The 20,513-nt window shown below is 33.3% G+C and overlaps 6 protein-coding genes and 1 non-coding gene across 8 annotated transcripts; 4 read left to right on the top strand and 3 right to left on the bottom strand.

Moving 5' to 3' along the window:
• Positions 1–405: 405 nt before the first annotated feature.
• Rpl27a (ribosomal protein L27A) lies at positions 406–2,449 on the top strand. The gene is made up of 6 exons (XM_070302617.1): positions 406–484; positions 766–829; positions 1,218–1,315; positions 1,512–1,661; positions 2,003–2,138; positions 2,313–2,449. Exons 1-5 carry the CDS (start codon positions 482–484, stop codon positions 2,129–2,131), a joined length of 444 nt encoding a protein of 147 aa, XP_070158718.1. The 5' UTR covers positions 406–481; the 3' UTR covers positions 2,132–2,138; positions 2,313–2,449.
• Sf3a2 (splicing factor 3A subunit 2) lies at positions 2,326–3,835 on the bottom strand. Its single transcript, XM_070302603.1, has 2 exons — positions 3,122–3,835; positions 2,326–3,030 (listed from the first exon to the last, which is right to left on the bottom strand). The coding sequence occupies exons 1-2, from the start codon at positions 3,665–3,667 to the stop codon at positions 2,752–2,754; spliced, it is 825 nt and encodes a 274-aa protein (XP_070158704.1). The 5' UTR covers positions 3,668–3,835; the 3' UTR covers positions 2,326–2,751.
• Positions 3,836–4,410: 575 nt separating this feature from the next.
• Positions 4,411–6,499, top strand: LOC138938752 (WD repeat domain phosphoinositide-interacting protein 4). The gene is made up of 7 exons (XM_070305985.1): positions 4,411–4,710; positions 4,804–5,071; positions 5,161–5,401; positions 5,496–5,644; positions 5,741–5,842; positions 5,926–6,044; positions 6,122–6,499. Exons 1-7 carry the CDS (start codon positions 4,665–4,667, stop codon positions 6,229–6,231), a joined length of 1,035 nt encoding a protein of 344 aa, XP_070162086.1. The 5' UTR covers positions 4,411–4,664; the 3' UTR covers positions 6,232–6,499.
• A 1,173-nt stretch (positions 6,500–7,672) lies between these two features.
• LOC138939178 (U6 spliceosomal RNA) lies at positions 7,673–7,779 on the top strand. Its single transcript, XR_011447812.1, has one exon. It is a non-coding gene; the product is annotated as a U6 spliceosomal RNA (small nuclear RNA).
• Positions 7,780–8,321: 542 nt separating this feature from the next.
• Pig-u (phosphatidylinositol glycan anchor biosynthesis class U) lies at positions 8,322–10,455 on the top strand. Its single transcript, XM_070302645.1, has 4 exons — positions 8,322–8,869; positions 9,040–9,242; positions 9,360–10,044; positions 10,116–10,455. Exons 1-4 carry the CDS (start codon positions 8,740–8,742, stop codon positions 10,367–10,369), a joined length of 1,272 nt encoding a protein of 423 aa, XP_070158746.1. The 5' UTR covers positions 8,322–8,739; the 3' UTR covers positions 10,370–10,455.
• A 150-nt stretch (positions 10,456–10,605) lies between these two features.
• Positions 10,606–15,314, bottom strand: LOC138936859 (helicase MOV-10-like). Its single transcript, XM_070302632.1, has 11 exons — positions 15,080–15,314; positions 14,668–14,769; positions 13,972–14,421; positions 13,650–13,817; positions 13,411–13,567; positions 13,183–13,319; positions 12,805–12,927; positions 12,351–12,565; positions 11,990–12,266; positions 11,577–11,871; positions 10,606–11,364 (listed from the first exon to the last, which is right to left on the bottom strand). Exons 2-11 carry the CDS (start codon positions 14,694–14,696, stop codon positions 11,041–11,043), a joined length of 2,175 nt encoding a protein of 724 aa, XP_070158733.1. The 5' UTR covers positions 14,697–14,769; positions 15,080–15,314; the 3' UTR covers positions 10,606–11,040.
• A 631-nt stretch (positions 15,315–15,945) lies between these two features.
• On the bottom strand, positions 15,946–20,368 carry Upf3 (UPF3 regulator of nonsense mediated mRNA decay). Of its 2 annotated transcripts, XM_070302704.1 has the most exons (7): positions 19,882–20,368; positions 19,224–19,638; positions 18,983–19,134; positions 18,505–18,819; positions 17,208–17,859; positions 16,684–16,898; positions 15,946–16,417 (listed from the first exon to the last, which is right to left on the bottom strand). In XM_070302704.1, the coding sequence occupies exons 1-7, from the start codon at positions 20,023–20,025 to the stop codon at positions 16,196–16,198; spliced, it is 2,115 nt and encodes a 704-aa protein (XP_070158805.1). In that variant the 5' UTR covers positions 20,026–20,368; the 3' UTR covers positions 15,946–16,195. The 2 variants fall into 2 exon arrangements, with proteins under 2 accessions (XP_070158805.1, XP_070158810.1); XM_070302709.1 differs by lacking the exon at positions 18,505–18,819 and having other exon boundaries at positions 15,948–16,417; positions 19,882–20,359.
• Between the last annotated feature and the right edge of the window lie 145 nt (positions 20,369–20,513).

The following is a 20,513-nucleotide window of genomic DNA, read 5'->3' on the forward strand; positions in this document are numbered from 1 at the left end:
TTCAATGCGTAGTCTGATACGGGCTTTAAATTTTGGTTAAAGTAAGTTGTAGAACTGGGTCTAATTCTGACCCCGATTTGCTATAGGATAGTATTGCGATTGCTCACTTCAATAGCGGGATTCTCTAAAGATCTTAGCGACGATTATCGTTGTCGTTAGCGAGCGATAGCTTATGAGAGTTGCGCTCTTCACCAGGATTGTCCTTGCCATTGGCTGTCGCTAGTTAACGATACCGAAAATTGTCGATAGCAAGATACTGAATCTCGCTACAGAGCCGCGTTCGAAAACACCACCCGGTGCATACGAGCGTTCCTCTATCTTTGTTTAACTTTTAGTAAATAACAAAGATAGAATGATGTTCGGGTGCACACAGATGGTGTTTTCGAACGCAGCTCAGAGAGGGGCAAGAGGGCAGTATACCTATACCATAGAGTTAATTGCGTGGATTGTACGCTTCTATCTTTTCCTTCACTTCGTCAAGATGGTGAGTGTCTTCGCGTTGTGTTATGTCTCAAATAATCCAACGATATTGACGACATCATTGTTACGTTCGCGGTTTATTTATGATAAACGGACAATCGACAATATCGGAAATAATTTTCTTTAATTATTACGCTTTCGAAAAAAATGCCATAATATTATAATTCATTTATCGTGTTTGAGAGGGATAATCGCGTTAACGCTATTCTCGATATAAGCAATAATTTTAATGGCTCATAGCACGTGTCTCGCCATTTATATTACGCTCTCATTATATTTTCCTAGTCAACACACAAGAAGAAGACCAGGAAACTACGTGGACACGTGAGCCATGGTCACGGCCGCGTTGGTGAGTTCACCCCCATACAATGTGTTGTAAGCATTCATGTGTATCGTAAATGCGTAAAGTAAATTATATATATATATATATATATATATAATATATAATAAAACTTGTGATAAAAATGTGTGTGTGTGCATTTCATACTTGATTTAAATATGAAAGAGAATATTTCTATTTTTAATAATGTAAAATGTCACTTATTGTTAGAAATATGCAATATTGAATTGCGACTGAATACTCCTAAAATGAAAATTGCTGACTTTTTGCATGTAATCTTTCATCTTCTTATCATATGAGTCAATTTCTGATAAAAGTACCAGATACAAGCTCTTTTTCAATACTGCATAATTAAATTTAAAATTTATTATTTTACAATATTGTTTGTATTTTTCAGGCAAGCACAGGAAGCATCCTGGTGGTCGTGGTAATGCTGGTGGTATGCATCACCATCGAATCAATTTCGACAAATACCATCCTGGATATTTTGGAAAGGTGAGAATGTTTCTCCGGTATGTTATATATTTGTAACAGAAGTGTCACTATGCGTGTACCGAATGATGAGAGTTTAAATTTTCACCGGCGAAATGAATTCCAATGATTAGATTCTACTATTGTCTGAATAATTTTTCGCATGCAAAATCTGTGAATTTTGTGTCGCATCTCTAATTAATTTTTGTTCCTTCGACAGCTTGGTATGAGAAACTACCATCTGCGACGTAATACTAAATGGTGCCCTACTATGAATTTAGACAAATTATGGACTCTCGTCTCTGAACAGACAAGACTGAAATATAAAGATGTTGAGGGCAAAGCGCCTGTCATAGACCTTGTAAAAGCTGTAAGTGGACTTTTTTTTTAACTTTAACTTTTCATATACATATGTACATATCTAATATATTGTATATATATATTTTTCTTTTCTCCACTTTTTTTTGACCATTTAGCAATAATTTCCCTATTACTATACATGATGAACTTGCAACGGGCGGTCTTAAAAGTGCTGTACAACACTTACATTTGTGTAGATTGTTGCATTCTGATCAATTTCTTGCAAAATATTTTGAGATATAATTAAAACATATCTCATACTTAAACATGAAAATTTTAAATATTAAAAAAATACATGTACATTTTGACATTACAGTCTTTATATCGAGTAATCAATCTTTATCTTTTCAGGGATACTACAAACTCTTGGGAAAAGGACGCCTTCCTAAGCAGCCTGTTATAGTAAAGGCCAAATTTTTTAGTAAACGGGCAGAAGATAAAATTAAGGCGGTTGGTGGCGCATGTGTCTTGTGCGCATAATTGTTGAGTATGTTCTTTTTTTTTTTTTGCGTTTATGATTTTGCAATGGACTAGAAAGTGTCGAAATATTTCCATAAGATGTAATGTTTGTGTAAATAGTTGCATTCTAATGAGTCATTTATGAAATATCTTTCAAGGAATCTATATAATCAAAATACTAATTTATGCTCTTTATTTTCAGGATAAGGCTCATTTCCATAAGTGTACTCTTATTAATACAAATACTAAAACTTTATAAAAATATAATGTGAAGATGTTAAGAGTAATTTATGGAAACTGATATATATTTCAATGATAAATAAAAATTTTTTTTTAAAACTCGTGTTTTTTTATGCCTCACAAGTTGTCTCATTCTTATAGATAGATTGCATCTTATTATATACATTTAAATATATTACATATTTTTTGACCGCGTTAATATCGAACAGACACGTTTGGTTCTTCGCATATTGATGGAAATATATATAAACAGTTAAATTTCCTTTAAAATTCTGAGAAAAAATTGATATAAGATCATATATGATCTTATATAATTACACAAATGCATTTTTTTTCTCGGGAGGATAATACGTGCGAGTTTTTATTAATAAAAAAAATTTACTCCAACTATATCATATGCATTACGCTAGATGAGGCGGTGGAGGAGGTATTTGCATTCCACTCGCTAGGAGAGCCGGTGGAGGCGGTACCGGATTGAACATGGGTGGTCTAGGAGGAGGCGGCGGAACAGGCACCATCGAATTCAGTCCCGGTCTTATGAGAGGAACCGGCGGCGGCGGTACTTTGCCCACGGACGGTTTTTCATTCTTGAATGCAAATTGCAAAAAAAATTGTTTTGTATCCTTGTTCCAGTGAGTCCAGAACTTTCCTTCCGCCTTTTCCACTTCTCTGCTAGGTACCTGTAATTTGTTATAAGCGATATAAAGGCTCAATATCATTGACGGGGAACGATCTTTAGAATATTCGGGGGTAGCCTTTCCGAATTCTTACTTTGAAGGCGATAGTTTCGTATGGTTCAGCCGCAAACAGTAGATACTGCCATTTGCGATCAGGTGGCTCGACCCTCTGCTCGTAGGCGGACATAAACCTGTGCCGGGGTATCACATTGTCCGCCACTTCCGGATAGTCTACTTGAAATAGTAGACTCTGCTGGCCAGATTCAGGATCTCGCTGCTTCGTAACTCGATAACCGGGTCGACCGATCTTTACGAATTTCTTGGGCTCGACTCGGGGCTTCTCCGGCGCTAGGGTTTGCGGTGCTTCCTTGGCCTCCTTCGCGGCCCTCCTGGCCAGATTAGCCTGATGCTTCTTACCCTGAGTGTGCGCCAGGTAACTCCCCTCGTTGTTATGCAAGGTAAGACACAATTTGCACTCGTACGAGCCCAGATGATTCTTCATAAAATACGGATCCTTGTTCAAGTCGATAGTCTCCAGGGCGAGCTGACGGAGCCGTTCCCGGCGGTCGCGGTTGCTCTCCGACCAGGAGGCGACCCCGCCGCCGCCGGTTTTGCCACCAGGACGATTTTGGAAATCCATCCTCGATCACTTAGAATGATGGAGATGAAATTTTTTCGAAATGTAAAAATGTAAATATAAATAACCTCGTACGATATGCGTATAATGTACTCCGATTCACTCTATTGTCTTACTTGTATGTCTCACCTAACCGCGTTTGATAACGACGTTAGATGGTTAGATGGGTGTACTAAGTACTAAGAGTCCTCGTGCTCGATTGGCTCGTTCGCTCGTTCGCTCGTTTGGACAAATTTTCGATTGATCGTATCGCAATACCGCGATATCTTCTTTCCTCGTATCGTAAAATATGTTTCTCGTCAAACTAAACTTTATGCATTTTTTCATCTTTTCTTTTCTCTGCAAAATACTTTATTACTTAAACTGCGAAGAGTGTAATATGAATAACATGTAGTTAAGCCCGTATCAGACTACGCATTGAAAATTGAAGATTGAAGATTAAAGATTGGAATTTGACTAATCGGAACAAAAGGAACCAAGAGATCGTCTTAAGTAATGTCTTAAGATGTTAATACGGCTCTGTGATTGGTTTAGAATATTTTAAGATTGTGCTTAAGACGGTCTTAAATATAAGAACTGACTATGAATACCAGCCTTAAAGAACGAGATTATAGGAGAAAATTTAATCATTCAGGATTGGACAGACAAAGATTTCTTTCTTCTTATTGGTAAAATTCTCGATTTTGGACAATTTTGCAGTCCGATGTAAGCACGACAGTTCATTTTTAGCGTGATAGATTCATTGTCCCTCCCTATGTTCATTGTGTCTTGTTGTGTCTGCTATTGTTATGAGGAAGCACACTTGTTGATAAATAATGGAAGCGTCAAAGTTCGACCAGATTTAATCATAGCACGATTTAATCTTAATACATCATGCATTCAATGTTTAAATTGTTGCTAAAAATCCATTCTATTGTCTAAAAAGAGAAAAGAAAGATCAAGATTATAAATAGAACCACTACATGCTCTATTGCTGTTTCGACGCTAACTATCGAGAGTTATGGCTGCGAAAGGCATTCAAACCTTGAGATTTAATCAGGATCAAGGTGAGCTTCTCAATCTTTTCAAACTGGAGGAAGTGAATTTATATTACGGCATACAATCTTTTCACACATTGGTATTCTCTCTCTCTTCGATAGGATGCTTTACTTGTTGCATGGAATCTGGGCTGAGAATTTATAACGTCGAGCCACTGGTCGAGAAGGCACATTTTGATAATGATTTCATGGGAAGCATCTCCATGGCGGAGATGCTCTGGAGGACAAATGTGATCGCTGTAGTAGGTGGTGGAAACCGTGCTAAATTCGCCGATAACACTGTCTTAATCTACGATGATCTATCAAAGAGGTTTGTTATGGAAGTTACCTTCACCAGTTTAATCAAAGCGGTCAGATTGCGAAGAGATAAGTAAGTTATTTGACATACTACATGTTTCTTCTCGTGACACAAAAGGGGAAAAAGACGTCTACTTATATAGGAATGATCTTGCATCGTAGAATGGTGGTAGCGCTACAGCGAGAAATTCATGTCTTTTCATTTCCCACACCTATTCGAAGGCTGTTGACTCTCGAAACTAGAGATAATCCGATGGGTTTGGTAGAAATTGCGACGTTTGCGACAGCGCAGAGGCAGCTACTAGCTTTTCCTGGCCACAAACTCGGTAGCGTACAATTGGTGGATCTCGCTGCCACCGAGGCTGGAAGTTCCAGCGCTCCTATCACTCTCTCCGCGCATCAGGTACTTTAACAATTAATAACGCGAGCATTGTTTCATTTATATTTACTATCGCATTTATATATATATATATATATTCCTGTTGTAATGACAACAGGGTGCACTGGCATGTCTGGCAGTTAACGGAAATGGGACCATGATCGCTACTGCGTCGGTTCAGGGAACTTTGATCAGAGTCTGGGATTCTGTGCGCAGAAGTTTATTAGTCGAATTGAGGCGCGGTGCGGATCCCGCTACGCTTTATTGGTGAGTGTAAATAAGATTAATATCATCATACGATGCGTTAGTATTGTAAGCTTAACATTTGTTATCTTATTAATGATTGTGTGATATTTTTTCTAGTATAACTTTTAGCAGAGACTCGGAATTTTTGTGCGTCTCGAGCGACAAGGGGACAGTACACATATTCGCTCTGAAAAATACTAATTTGAATCGACGATCCACGTATGTGAACAATCTTTCGAGCGAACAAATAGTCATTTTCACTGCGTGACATTTGAATAACTTTATATTATCGTCGTTTTTAGTTTTTCGAACATGGGCTTTCTTGGTAATTATGTTGAGAGTCAATGGGCACTAGCTACTTTCACGGTACCTCCAGAGTGCGCGTGCGTTTGTGCGTTTGGCATGCACAATTCTGTGATAGGTATTTTATATGGAAAAAAAATTTATCATTGATATGTGTTTTGCTTTTTATTTTCTTCTTCTTCTTCCTTATTTCAGCTGTATGTATGGATGGAACATTTCACAAATACGTCTTTACTGCAGAAGGCAGTTGCAATCGGCAAGCATTCGACGTATTTCTCGATGTGTGCGACGACGAAGATTTTTAACATAAGGCCCATCGCCCGTTTATGAATAAATACAAGATTATTATGGTTATAAAACAGTACTTGCAACGAAATTTCTCTAGTCGATTTGCAAACGAGATTTCTTGTATGTGATAATTGTGCAGGTACAGGTAATCGAGTCAATTATGCAAAAAGTACACGGGTCGTGAAAAAATTGATGTGCCATGTGGTTTTCAACTTTTTTACGACATACATGTGCTTTGCATAATTATAATTATAAAGAGTTGTAATAAATATTGATAGACATATATTTTCTACAACAAACAAGCCATGTAATTATTTTTTATTTATCACCTAGCTTTTATCTGAAGAAAAAAAATTTTACATGAAATATACTGATTCTACAGGAACCTTCAAGTAAATTTTATAGAATAACTTATATTCATTTGTCTGAAGAGAAGGCTCGTTCTCTATATCTTTCTAGAAGAAACAGATTGCTTGTTAGAATAATTAATACAGATAATTATATAAATTAACTGTTTAACAATATTTTCAAAAAAAAAACATGCATACTATATGGCTCAGGATTTAGCATAGGTCGGATCATGGAAGCATAACAGAATACACCTATAAGTCCAACAAAACCTCCGACAAATACACCATATCTCCATCCTCTCAATCGCATAGCTTCCAATTTATGTATATGCGAAGTGTATGTGAGCTTTAAATATCAATTAATTTAAAGCATGAATAGAAATGTTTCTATCATGGAAAATCACACATATTCCATTTGATTATACCTCTAATCTAAAAAACACACATTATTAACTAAACCATAATATCGCCACAAAAAGATATCGCACTAATCCTTATTGGGGCAATTATATTGTATTAACCATTAAATAATTCAGAGTTTTATTTGTGCAAAAACTATTGCATATTATATTGGAAATCTCGTGTTTACTTTTGAGGTTATAACAGGAATGGATTAAATGTTCTCGGAATAATCGACTGTGATTGGTCAATTTGTTTACGACTAAGGCTGCGTTCTGAAAACACGCTTAAGCGCTAAAAGCGTGTTCTATCTTTGTTATTTATGAAAAGTTGAACAAGGACAAAGCATGCTCATAGCACTAAAAACGTGCTCCTAGAACGCACCCTAAAGCCCGTATCAGACTACGCATTGAAAATTGAAGATTGAAGATTAAAGATTAGAATTTGACTAAAATAAGAATAAAAGGGACTAAAATTTCTTTGTCCTAATTGGTCAAATTCTAATCTTCAATCTCAATCTTCAATGCGTAGTCTGATACGGGCTTAACCGGACTTGAAATTGGCCCTAAATGTTAATACCCTACCATCGACGAGAACGCTTTTCTTTGCTACGATTCGATGCCGCTAGGTGGCGAATTGATTTTAGTTTCTCGCAGGTACACTTATAACGATACACAATTTATAAGATATTTCTTCAAATACCTAAATTGTACTTGCTTCGGCAGTACATATACTAAAATTGGAACGATACAGAGAAGATTAGCATGGCCCCTGCGCAAGGATGACACGCAAAATCGTGAAGCGTTCCACATTTTTTGCTCTCAATTATTAATAATAATTATATTACCATTAACATTAACAATATTACAAAGTGTAAATTATTTATTTTCCTACGCAATATATTAGGTTTGTTTTTTTATATAGCTGATCTTTCTACATTAATGTATTAAAAATTATATATATATATATATATATATATATATATATATATAAGTAGCAGAGAAAAAACAGATGAGAGAGAGAGATTATTACAGAGTGGATAATTATATTTATGTAAATCTTGTAAAAAAGAATTTTTATTTAAAAAACTTAACCTTTTTTTTCAGAGAATTTATAAAATTATTATTTATATATCGATGAGACTTTCGAGAAATAAACTTTGATACATTCGTCTATCGATTGAACATGTTTTTTTATGAATGGATTAATTTTGAAAATAAATGCATGAATTGCGCGCAATTTTCTCATGCGAGAGAAATTTGCAATTCAAATTATAAAATTTTACTGATCCACGATAATTTATCAAGCTGTAGATTTTCGCGATTTTAACACAATTGATACAATAATCGTATATTTTCCTATATTTAAAGAGCCCAAGAGAGAAAATTCAGAGGAAAAAAAAAAATATATATATATATATATATTATGAAAATTTTGTAATATTAATAAAAAACGAGTATATTTTTTATCGTATACAAATATATATTAGTGTGTTTGGAAGTGTCAAAAGAGAAATGTTGACGGTGTCTCGGTCTCGTCGCCGCATGTGTGATTTTCTTAGGAAACATCACGATCTAAGATAAATACGATTTCGGGTAACACACATAAGTAGAACGATTAAGCCGAAAAATTATTTCTCAACAGTGAGAGAGTTTATCGATAACGATATCCTGTGAAAAAGTATGCGGACACCACAGCCGCTCTATTGACAGGTTATATTCGCGAATAAATGTAAATCGATCGCAGTGTAGAATCGCGAAGGAAAAAAAGGAAAACATGTCGAGGAAGTGGTTGTCAAATTTCGCATTGGCCGGTACGATCAGATTACTGTTAATGAACTCTGAATATCAAAAAATCATCGGCAATCGTGTCGAGGTGTCAACCGCTCTGAACTCTTGGAAGAGAGGTTAGTTGACTTTTTGTGTGTATTAGAATTTAGAAAGATTATAGAAAGAATATAATTTCGTTTTGATTGCTCAAAGAAATATTTAGCAAAAATAGTTTTATTTTGATCGATTAAGGGACAGATTTTTATCACGGCAGCGATTTATAACACTGATTCTGGTCGATTTTTAGTGACTGAGGGTGTTTACTTATACGAATTCGGCATAGATCCTTATGAAGGAGATCTATTCCATGAGACCCCAATAGGCTTACACATCTTTAAGCTTATACAGAAGTATTTACCTCAATGGGCATTATTTCTGCTGTTTGTTGTTACTGATTTGACAACTGCTCTGTGCCTCGCCCTTACTGCGAAGCGCTATGCCATTGAGCTGGTCAGTTTGGCATTGAGATGACAGTTGAGCTTGGAATCTAGTTTGAATGTTTTTATGTTCGCGACGATCAATCAAAAAGGTGTATAATATTTATGTTTCTATTTGTATATATTACAGGCGACAAAAAGAAAAGAGGAAAAGGAAGATGATAAGAAACCTATTGATATTCCTGGCAGATCTGCTCTGTATGTTTCTACGGGGTATTTGTTCAATCCTTACATAATACTGAACTGTGTCGGCCTAACAACAACAGTTTTTACGAATCTACTCTATTCGATCGCACTAGTATCAATGATGAGACGTTCCATATTCTGGAGTTGCATGTCGATAGCGCTGCTGACACTGCAAGGACTCTATCCTGTGTCGCTCATGGTACCCGCAACCATTTATGTCGCCAGTGCAGCAAGGAATAGAAGGACCAGTATCATTACAATGTTAATTATATTTACGAGTGTCTTAACCGCCCTATTTATCATTTCCTATAGTATCATGGGAAGCTGGTCGTTTCTATGGAACACGATCGGCTTCATACTAACGGTTCCCGACTTACGTCCGAATATCGGTCTGTATTGGTACTTCTTTACAGAGATGTTTGAGCATTTTAGATGGCTCTTTATCGCATCCTTTCAAATAAATGTCAGTTTATTGTACATAGTCCCGCTAGCATTGAGATTACGACGCGATCCAATGTTACTGGCGTTCTCCTACCTAGCGATAGCTGCCATATTTAAGTCCTATCCATGTATAGGAGACGTCGGTTTCTATATATCTCTACTACCATTATGGAAGCACTTGTTTCAACGTGAGTCAAAGAAAATCAGTTTCAAATCATTGCCGCAAATTGTTTCTAATTCTAACTTTGCTCTTTTCTAGATATGCAACAGGGATTTATTGTAGGTTGTTTTCTACTATTTTGCTCGGTATTTGCGCCGACCGTATGGCATCAGTGGATATATTCCAGATCGGCGAACGCAAATTTCTATTTTGGGGTAACACTGGCGTTTGCTATAGCACAAATCTTCCTTCTTACAGATATCTTGTTTGCCAGTGTGAAACACGAGTTTGCAATACAATATGGTATCAATAAGAAGGTTAATGGAAATGAAGCTAAATTGCTACTTGAATAAAAATAAGATGCTTTTTCAAATATGTATAATACTTTTTGTCAATGAACAATGATACCAAGTAATACAATATTTCTGAAGCATTTGTTTCATAAGAATAAATAGTTTTTTACAAAAAGTGTTTTTATTAAAATGGATTAACATACGCCAATTAATTTTAAGGCATTTGTTATCACTATAAAATCTTGTTCTCACAATGTATCAGGATGATTAGATAAGATTTGTAATCCCAGTTACAATCATGTTTTTCATGATAAAAAAGCAGTCTAAAAATATCTTGTATGAAATTTTCTGTTTACATCACTATAATAATATAATAATGATATAACTTTTAATTAATAACATTCGCTTATAACATTAAATATTATGATATTTCAGTTATAAATATACTTTATGCATGTATCACTCATGTATAAAATACTATCTATGAAAATAATTTTAAGAACAAATTTTTTATATAAACGTATAATGGTTAAAACCAATATTATCAGGATATTATATATTTAAGTGTAACAACTTAATACTGATTATCGATGTACGTTACTCGAAACATACTTAAAGAAACGATATATAAATACTAGATTAAATTGTCTGATATACATATATTTCGCGATAAACCGTAATTAACGCAATTACGTCTTTAAAGACGTATCTGTCAATCAGCTATATTTTTTCTATGTTAGTGTTAATTTTTTCTCCATTGCACGCACCAGTACATTGGATAATTCTTCTTTTTTGTTCTGCCCAAGCTCTACAGTAACAGATATTTTCGTCGTATTTAAAACGTTACTATTATCATTATTCACATCTGCTTCGTAATCACTTATTAATTTTGCTATCTCATTTGGCTTTAATGGGGATTGTTTGAATGGGATACATGCGCCATGTTCTTCACAGTATTCCCAGAGTACTTTCCAGTTATCATTTGTGCAAAGAATATCTGGATTGCCTATTATTATCATAAGTGCTTTTGCACGTGTCAGAGCAACATTAAATCTCTAAAAAAAAAAAAAAAAAAAAAGACCAGAAACATATATATATATATATATGTAATATTATAATATATAAATATAACATTTATGTATATAATATAAAATAATGTATATACAATAATAAATATAATATATAAAATGTATATGTATATAACATAATATAAAATACTTAGTACGAGCGTGCGTATGCGCGCATGTTATGAAATTGATTCACATACCTTTGAGTTAGATAAGAAACCAATGTGTTCTATATTGTCGTGTTTAAAGATTTTGGATCGTACTGTTGACAATATTATCACAGTTCGTTCTTGTCCTTGAAATGTCTCAACTGTTCCCACAGTTATATTTTCCAATCGTATCTCTGCTAAGCGATTAATAATTTGTATTTGTTGTTGCTTAAAAGGCGTTACTATTCCGATATCCTTCGGCGTTATTGTGCGCTTTCCAAATTTTGTATTAATCAACATTTTCACATATTTTATCACTACTAATACTTCAGCTGAGTTAAAGACACTATAAATTAAACATACTTGTACAATTTTGCAAAACAATTATAAAAATATAATTTGATCGCACTTTAAGCTAAGCCAGTAAAATGAAATGTATGTTTATAATGTTTAAATTTATTAACCTTCGGGTTGGAGATCTCTCTTCTTTGCCTAGAACTTCTTGAAATATCATGGGAAATGTTTTGTTAGGTAACTTCGACCAGTTCAATGCAATTTGTGTAACAGCTCCTCCACAGGTTTCCAGTTCTTCAGAATAAAATTGTTTATTTGATACATATATAAGTTTTTCATGACTACGGTAATTTTTAACTAATTTCGTTATATAGTTTGGATTGTATTTTCCATTCTGTTTCTTATATGGATCACAATCATTCATTAATCTTTCCAACATAGATATTCCTGTTGTGAAGAAATTACTTTTGTAATATATATATATATATATATATATTGTGCGACATTTAATATCATTTTGGATGAACTTGCCAAAAAGATGTTTGCTCCATTTGGAGCGAACAACAGGTCCCAATTGGTAAGGATCACCTGCAATAACGATTTGCGCTTGTGACTCAATTCTTTCATCTTCATGCTTTCTATTTGTTATCATTAGAGGAATCAATATCTCTGGTTCAATCGCTTGACTCGCCTCGTCAATGATTATATAAGAAAAATGATTCTCTCGAAAATTCATAGCACACAATCTGTAATAAAACACTCAGAAAAACGAAAAAATACTACATATATTTTAAAAATCTATACATATCAATTTAATTGTGAGGTATCCCCATAATATATGTTTAAACAATGCATAATTATAAATATAAGGTAACTTTAAGGTAATCTTTTTATTTGTATAAGAATTTCATTAATGTTATTAAAGAGAAGCCTATTTATATGTTTAAATACATACTCAAATACTATACATATCTGGAATACATACCTTATGGATGTTATTAATGTTGTAATAATAATTCTTTTTAATAACAATATTTCTTTTGGCAAAAAGATAGCAGTTTTGTCAACAAAATTTGTACATGGTCGAATCTTTTCATCTATATTTCCCCTGTTTTTTTAACAAACGAAATTTATTTTACAACATATATATAATCCTTATTATTTTTTAAATACTATATGATCCAACTACTTAAAAAACTGATTATTATTATATAAAATATCAATTATATATATATTTTGTATCAACAGAGGAATAAATCCTTTGTTGATACAAAATATATATATAATTGATCACATTACATTTATATTATTTTTAGGAATAAAAAATATAGAAAAAAAAACAATATAAAAGCAAATCTTTTACCATGGTCTAGATGGTGCATACATTCGATACACTATGTTTGTTGGCACATTTCCAATTAATCTCTTAGCAATTTCATCGACTGCTGCATTAGATGTTGCACATACCAATATATTTTTCGTAGGATAATGTTTCACAATCTATCAATTAAAAAATTAAACATAAAAAAAGAAAGAAAATAAAAAAATATTCTTTTTACTAAATGTTAAATACAAAAAGAAAACTAATTACTTGACTTATAGTTTCTACTAATGTTGCTGTTTTCCCAGTGCCTGGAGGACCAAAAATTATATAAGGTGCTGGGTATGCTGTCTTACTCAAAATCTTTCTTATTGCTTGTTTTTGTTCTTTATTTTTTTTTATGTTAGTATTTATCCATTTAATGTCGCTATATAAGTATATGTTTAAAATTATAATGATAAAAAAGCAATGTAAATCCAGATAATAAAATATATAATTTTAAAACTCACTCTTTTAAATCTATACTATTTGTCTTGAGTTTGGGATATATAATTTCTACCAAATTGCGTTTTTGACACATCATCATCAACGCATAATGACAACATCTTAATGGCCAATGTTTACTCCAAAAATTTATAGTAAATTTCTTTTGTTTATCTTTGAATGTTTCTGCATCTCTATATTATACAGGAAATTAATGATGTGTATCAATATCTGTGTATGTATGTTTTATTATTATTATTATTATTATTATTATAAATAATTGTATTATTACTATTATAAATGTGCTAGATTCCTCTACTAATACATAATAAAAAATTGTAAACTTACTTAGAAGAATATGGCTGTATTGTCACTTCATTACCTGTCACTTTCATAACTCTAGCCCAAATAGTTTTTTTTGAAATGGCTTCATAAAGAGTAACTTTATCATCTGGTATAATCACAGAATTCCCATTATCCAGAGATGGCACATTAATAATGAAACATTCTTTTAAATTGGAACTCTTAACTTTATGATTCAACAATCTATGCCGATATATTTCGCGATCTAATTCAAACTGTTCTAGATATAAACATATTTTTAATATAACCAAATAATCATTATAATCTATCCTTTGTATATTAGACAAACTCTTAATGCATTTCATATAATTGTGACATGTTTCTGGAAGGAAATCGTATTCCACCAAACAATTTTCTAATGCAAGAGATAAATAACGTGGAACTGTGGTCATTGGTGGCTTAAATATTTGTGCTAATGCAAATGCTGTACAATCCCTAAAAAATGATCAAATTCTATAACACATACCTAACTAAACTTGATACAATAACTTAAATATAAATTGCTTAATAAAATAGAATTACAAGTAAATAATTTTTTTAATATGCAAAATATTATACAATGTGATATAAAACATCGTTAAATTATTTGCAGCTTTATATATGCTATACATGATATTTTAAAAATATAACACTAAAAAATAAATTTATTAAGATATACTATTGTAATATAATTTTGCTTACACAGGATCCACCTTTTGATTCTTCGCCATAATATGAAAGTAGATATATATTAAAAATTGATGGAATATATATTAGGATATGTCAATCTGTCGAGTTAAGAGTCTAAAAGCCGTAGATTCAGAAGATAGATTTCATAGAACAGAAAAAAATAGAAATATTACATATAAAATAATTTCTACTATAATTATAAATCTATTATAATTATAAATCTTTATACAAGTATCACAACGTAAGTAGCTAAAAATGGTATATCAAATTTTATATTAAAAAGAAAAGTAAATCCTTTTTTTTTTATGTAACTCATGTAAAAATCTTAGAAAAAAAGAGAAATATAACTGATATTTTTTTACGCTTTATCTGTCTCACATATAGAAACAAGTATTCTAGTAAATAATATATGAAATACACTTACATTTATGCGCGCTTTGCAAAACAACGAATATGTTAAATATTTGAAGTATTTCAAAATTATATAAATGGTGACAAGAGGAACTGCAAGCAAACGAAGCATTGATTTATAATCTAATCCATGCAACTTCGTTTTGCTTTGTAATCTCCGTTCTCCGTGTAATGTCACATGATTCACTTTTAATGTATCAAACGACAGAGGGGATTTCCACACACATTGTATAATAGCGAATTCGGTCACTTGCACTACATCACACCAGTGTACATTGAGGCCGGTTCTACAATAAGTCGTATGTCGTTAGCCGTAAGCAAATTGACCAACCACAATCCATTTTTAGGACAATATAGTATTTAGTACGTATTAGGCCGATATTACATTTGTCGTACGACAAACTTTTCAAGCGCATTGATTAGCTAATTTCTAGAGACTCGAGCAAGTTTCTATTTTGCAGCCAATCAATGCGCTTAAAAAGTTTGTCGTACGACAAATGTAATATTAGCCTTAGGCCGATATTACATATACGTACGAACACTCAAGATGGCGACGAATTGGTCCAAATTATTCCATTTGGCAAACCTGGCCACATACGGAACATTTTTCGTGACCATTTCCAATCTAGCTAGATAACTCTCCTTACTCTACTTTCATGGTAGAATTATTCTTTATTAAAGTTCTAGTAAGTTATTCTAGAAATGTTATTACATTAAGTTTGCGCTTAGTAATACATTGTTCCTTTTATTTTCACACACACACACACACACACAAAATCGAAAAATAGGCTATATTTAAAAAAAGATCATATACTCCTGTAATTTCTAAGTTATAAAAACCTGTAAAGTATATGTTGTATTTATTAATTCGTCAATAATATACATAATAAAATCATGGAAAAAGAAAAACGAAATGTACATGAACAATTAAACTGTGCGTGAAACATTTAAATATGTTAAATGCATGTATATAATCATCGCTTTAATATGTGATATGACATGTTTTATACAGTACAATGAGAACAATTATGTATTATATGGTGATTAAATCTATTGTAAGATCGATCGAAATCAAAATATTATTCGCGATAGAACGATGCGTTGCGAGTGGCAAAAGCACACGAAGAAGTTATACTGCATCACGAGTAACGCTGCGTTTGAACGTCATCGAGCGTACTTCTGTCGCTCCGGATTTTCCGGATTTGCCAGTTGTAGAGGAAGAAGTACCAGGATTCGGCGTCGGACTTTGCGAAAGAGATGCTCGTTCATCGTTGTTTGATTTTTCACGTTCTAGCCGCTGCTTACTGAACTTGCCCATGCCGGGTCTGTAGATCTCCATTGCTGGACGATCCTGTAACAATCAAAAGTTTTTAGATATTTGTATTTAATAAACTAAATAAACTAAATATACACAGATATATACAAGATTTATAGATGATTCATAATCACAAAAAAAGACATGAACAAATATTTAACGAAATTGTTGAGAAAATAATTGAGTATACACAAATTGGACAAGAAACATTTGTATGTTCAATGATGATAATTCGTTGATAACAAACAAACAATTGAACAGTAACTTTGTGCAATGCTTTTTGCGAATATATAGCCTCTTACTTTATTTCGTATTCTGCGTTCCAATCGTGGATCTTTTTTATCCTTTTCTTTCTCTTCGTTCTTCTGCAAATTACTTTCACCATCCCCATCCAACGATTTGTGACGTCGCAGACAGCTACCATCGCCTGCGCCACCTTCGCCACCACTTTCAAGCGAATTACGCCTCTTCATGACTTTCGATTCTTTCTCCTCAGATTCATCTTCATCGTTCGCATCTGCATTAATCTATTCGTTATTATCGCAAAAATGTTTACGCAAATACCTTACCTAACTCTTCGAAATCGAAGCAACGATTGTGTTATATTTCTAACTAGATACGAATTATTTGCTTCATAAAATAAATATTCTGCTCTCATTTTTTGTTAAAACTAAGTGAGAAACTTCTATTAAACTATTCTTATATCAGAATCGAAAAAGATGAGAGAGAGAGAAAGAGAGAGGTGTGGAGAGGAATGGAGGAGGGGGGGGGGGGGAGAGAAGAAAATATAAACACTTTTCTAAATATGTGATTAAATATCTCTCACCTGGATTGGATGAATCATTTCCCTCTTCTGCAGTTTCATCTCTACAATTTCGCATCGCGTCCACTGTTACTCGATTCTCGACAGTATTATGTTGCGCGCATTCGTTGTCTTCAGCATGTTTGAATTCATCCTCCTTGTGTACAGACTCTTTGCCATTTCCGTCTTCCTTCTCTCGTACGACTTCGTATTCTTCCTTTATCTTTTTTGAGTTCGCATTGTCCCCATTAATATCAACAATCTGTTTCTTCGTTTCTGCCAACTTCTTCTTCTCTTGTCTCATTTTCTCGTAACTTTTTCCGCGTCTTTCCTCCATCTTCCTGTCTCTGGATTCCCTAAACTCTTCCTTCGCCTCGTATCTCCTGTCATCCTTGAGATCAAGCCTTCTTTCCTCTCTCACATTCTCCCGATCATCACGTCTTCCATAAGACCTCTTCTCATCGTATCGTCTATGCTTCATCTCTTTGTTTCTATCGTCAATTCGCTCTCTATATCCTTTAACGATGGGTTTAATCTCCCTATCTCGAGATAATTTCTCTCTTATTTTTTCGTCTCTTTTGTGCCTATTCTTCAATTCCTTTGGTGAAAGTTTCTCCTCTTTATTTTCTTTGTCGTCCTTACTAGACTCTTTATCTAAATCCGGATTTCTTAAAACCTGTAAAAAATAATACATTATGCACTTTCTATTATTTATCATCTATTGTCCTACAGTCTTGTATCTTTTTTTATATATTTCTTCGTCATATTAATGTAGTTGCGAGTTCATTATACAAGAAAATACAGAGAGAACATGATTATCAAATATAAATGTATAATTAGCTTCTCTTAAAAACATATTCTTCTCAAAAATTTGATACAAATCAATTAAAACGATTACGATATTACAATGTATATATACATATATATATGTATATGAAATTACATAAAGTTTTAAGAAAATCATAAATACAAAAATGTAATTGCGATAAATATAACAAGCGCCCCTTTCTCAAGGGAACCATCAACGCTGGTCAAACATCAACATCGATTTTTCGGTATATTTCACGGTGCAACAGTAGAAGTGATTCGCAAAATTAAATTCCTGATTCCCATTCTTTTACATGCCACTTTGGACAGAGACACATGATTCTTTCGTACCACAACTTTTTCGCATATGAAAGTCAGGAAGCTATTCGCGGCTACTAGCATCATGAAAAATCATATATTTCATATATTTCATATACTATATATATTCTAATATTAAAAATAATTTAAATAGAAAGAATTATATTTTTTTTCTTAATAAGATATTTTTTCTTACATGGTCGTCTTTGTGGAAATAAAAATAGGTTTGCCAGTTAATTTGATTATTGCCATTTAAATGTAGTTTCTTGACATCAAACATACTTCTATTTGTTTTCGTCTTTTTAACATAGTCATAAAATCTTTGATGATTCTTACATAATTTATCTTGCACTTGTTTGTGTATAAGTCTATCGAGGAAGATATCCTCTCTGTATTTATGTATGCTTGAGTTTTTGACAAAGCATTGAAAAAACGTATCTTCAAATTTAATATTTGTGGGATGAGATGTGGTAAAATTGGATGATTGATCGTTTTCCATATTACATATGTGCTGTAGACGAAAATATTTGGTATCAGCAAATACAGTAAAGAATTAAGTATAAACTGTTTCCAAGTTTAATAAGTAATTATTATACAACCAAAATAATTATTATTCCATATTATATTCTATACTGTATTTGTTGTATTCCAATATATCCCAATAATTTTTCTACCTTAGAAATAACAGGATCGTCTCTTGTTCTGCGTTTTTCCATATCTCTCCTCCGCCTTTCCTCACGTTTTTCATCCCTAAGACGTTGCTTCTCCTGTTTACGAAGCTTCAGATATTCGAGTAACGGAGTGGTCGTGATCTTCTTTGCTGTGTCTACGCAATATATAATCATCATTTAAAAATATTTTTCAATATCCATATAACATCTCCTTACTTTAACAAGAAATACATGAATTACTCACTGTCCGGTGGTTGATAAGAATATTCAGTTTTTGATTGAGTTACACCCGAATCAACCTCCTGATTCTTTAAACTCTCTAAAAAACTTATGAAATACAAATCGCTCTCGATAGTACCACATTTAAGATCCTTCTTCTTGCCGGCTCGCTTCTTTGGTAATCTCTGAAAAGGTGCGAACTCTACTACTGCAGGATATTCCACCCCCTTGGAATCTATAAACACATAATTGTCGAACTTTTCTCGAAACACAAAAATATCTTGTTGCTCCATAAAATTAATGTAAGCGCGAGAAAACGCGAATTGGCCGAGCGACATGTCGGCCTTCACAAAGTATAAATGATCGTGTTCTGGCAGCGGGGACACTTGCTCCAAGAATTGATCCTGAGTCATTGTCGGAGGCAATCTTCTGATCACCACCTAAAACCGATCAATTATAACATTATTTTATATTTTGTAAGATGTATTTTTAACATAAAACATATACATTTGTTCATATTTTACAGTCATTTAAAAAAGATCCAACCGGATGCGTTGTCTTATATCGATTAACATAACCTATTCTACGTTTACGTATCCATCAAAAAATATTAAAATCGATGAAGAACGTTTACCGAGGAGACAGAAATCTGTATCAATTGCGAAAATTCTATCAAGACGAACCTTTGTCATAGGACGACATTTTTCTTTTTTGTTATCTTTGACTTTTCCAACATCTGACGTATTCAGCTGCGTTTCATTCTGCTGTGCGGAACAGCTGTCATTTCGCGCAGCACTCTCGACCTGCTGTTGCGTTTCCTCGGTCATTTTGACTCACGATACGACCTTCCGAGATTTTAGGAATGTTTGTTATCTCCTGAGATCCTTAAAATCCAAAATAGAAGATATATACGAGGCGTATATAATTTAGCCTTCTTGAAGCATACAAGGAGAGAAGTGTTTTTCTCGGCGTTGGCGTTTACGCGATCATCGTCACCATCTTGATTCGACTTTACATAGAAAAAAGAAGAAAGTAGTCTATTTTCGATTTGTTGCGAGTTTAGCACTGTTTGTTTGTCCCATGTTTGTTCTCTCTTTCTTTCCAACTTTTAAATATACAACCAATGCTTAAGTAAGCAGCAACGATTGACCAATAGGAGATCCCTATTTTAAATTGGCCAATGGCGGACGCCACTAGTGATTTAGTAAATTACTAAAAATTGTGACTCCTATGTGGTGTATTTCTAATAACTTACTAGATTATCCATCTCAGAGCGGTTTAGTTCGCGACGATGCGCGCTCGTTTAAATGGCGCG

This window comes from Polyergus mexicanus, unplaced genomic scaffold, assembly GCF_030449975.1.
Source record: "Polyergus mexicanus isolate NDT 795.1 unplaced genomic scaffold, iyPolMexi1.0 SCAF_1, whole genome shotgun sequence".
Classification (NCBI taxonomy): domain Eukaryota; kingdom Metazoa; phylum Arthropoda; class Insecta; order Hymenoptera; family Formicidae; genus Polyergus; species Polyergus mexicanus.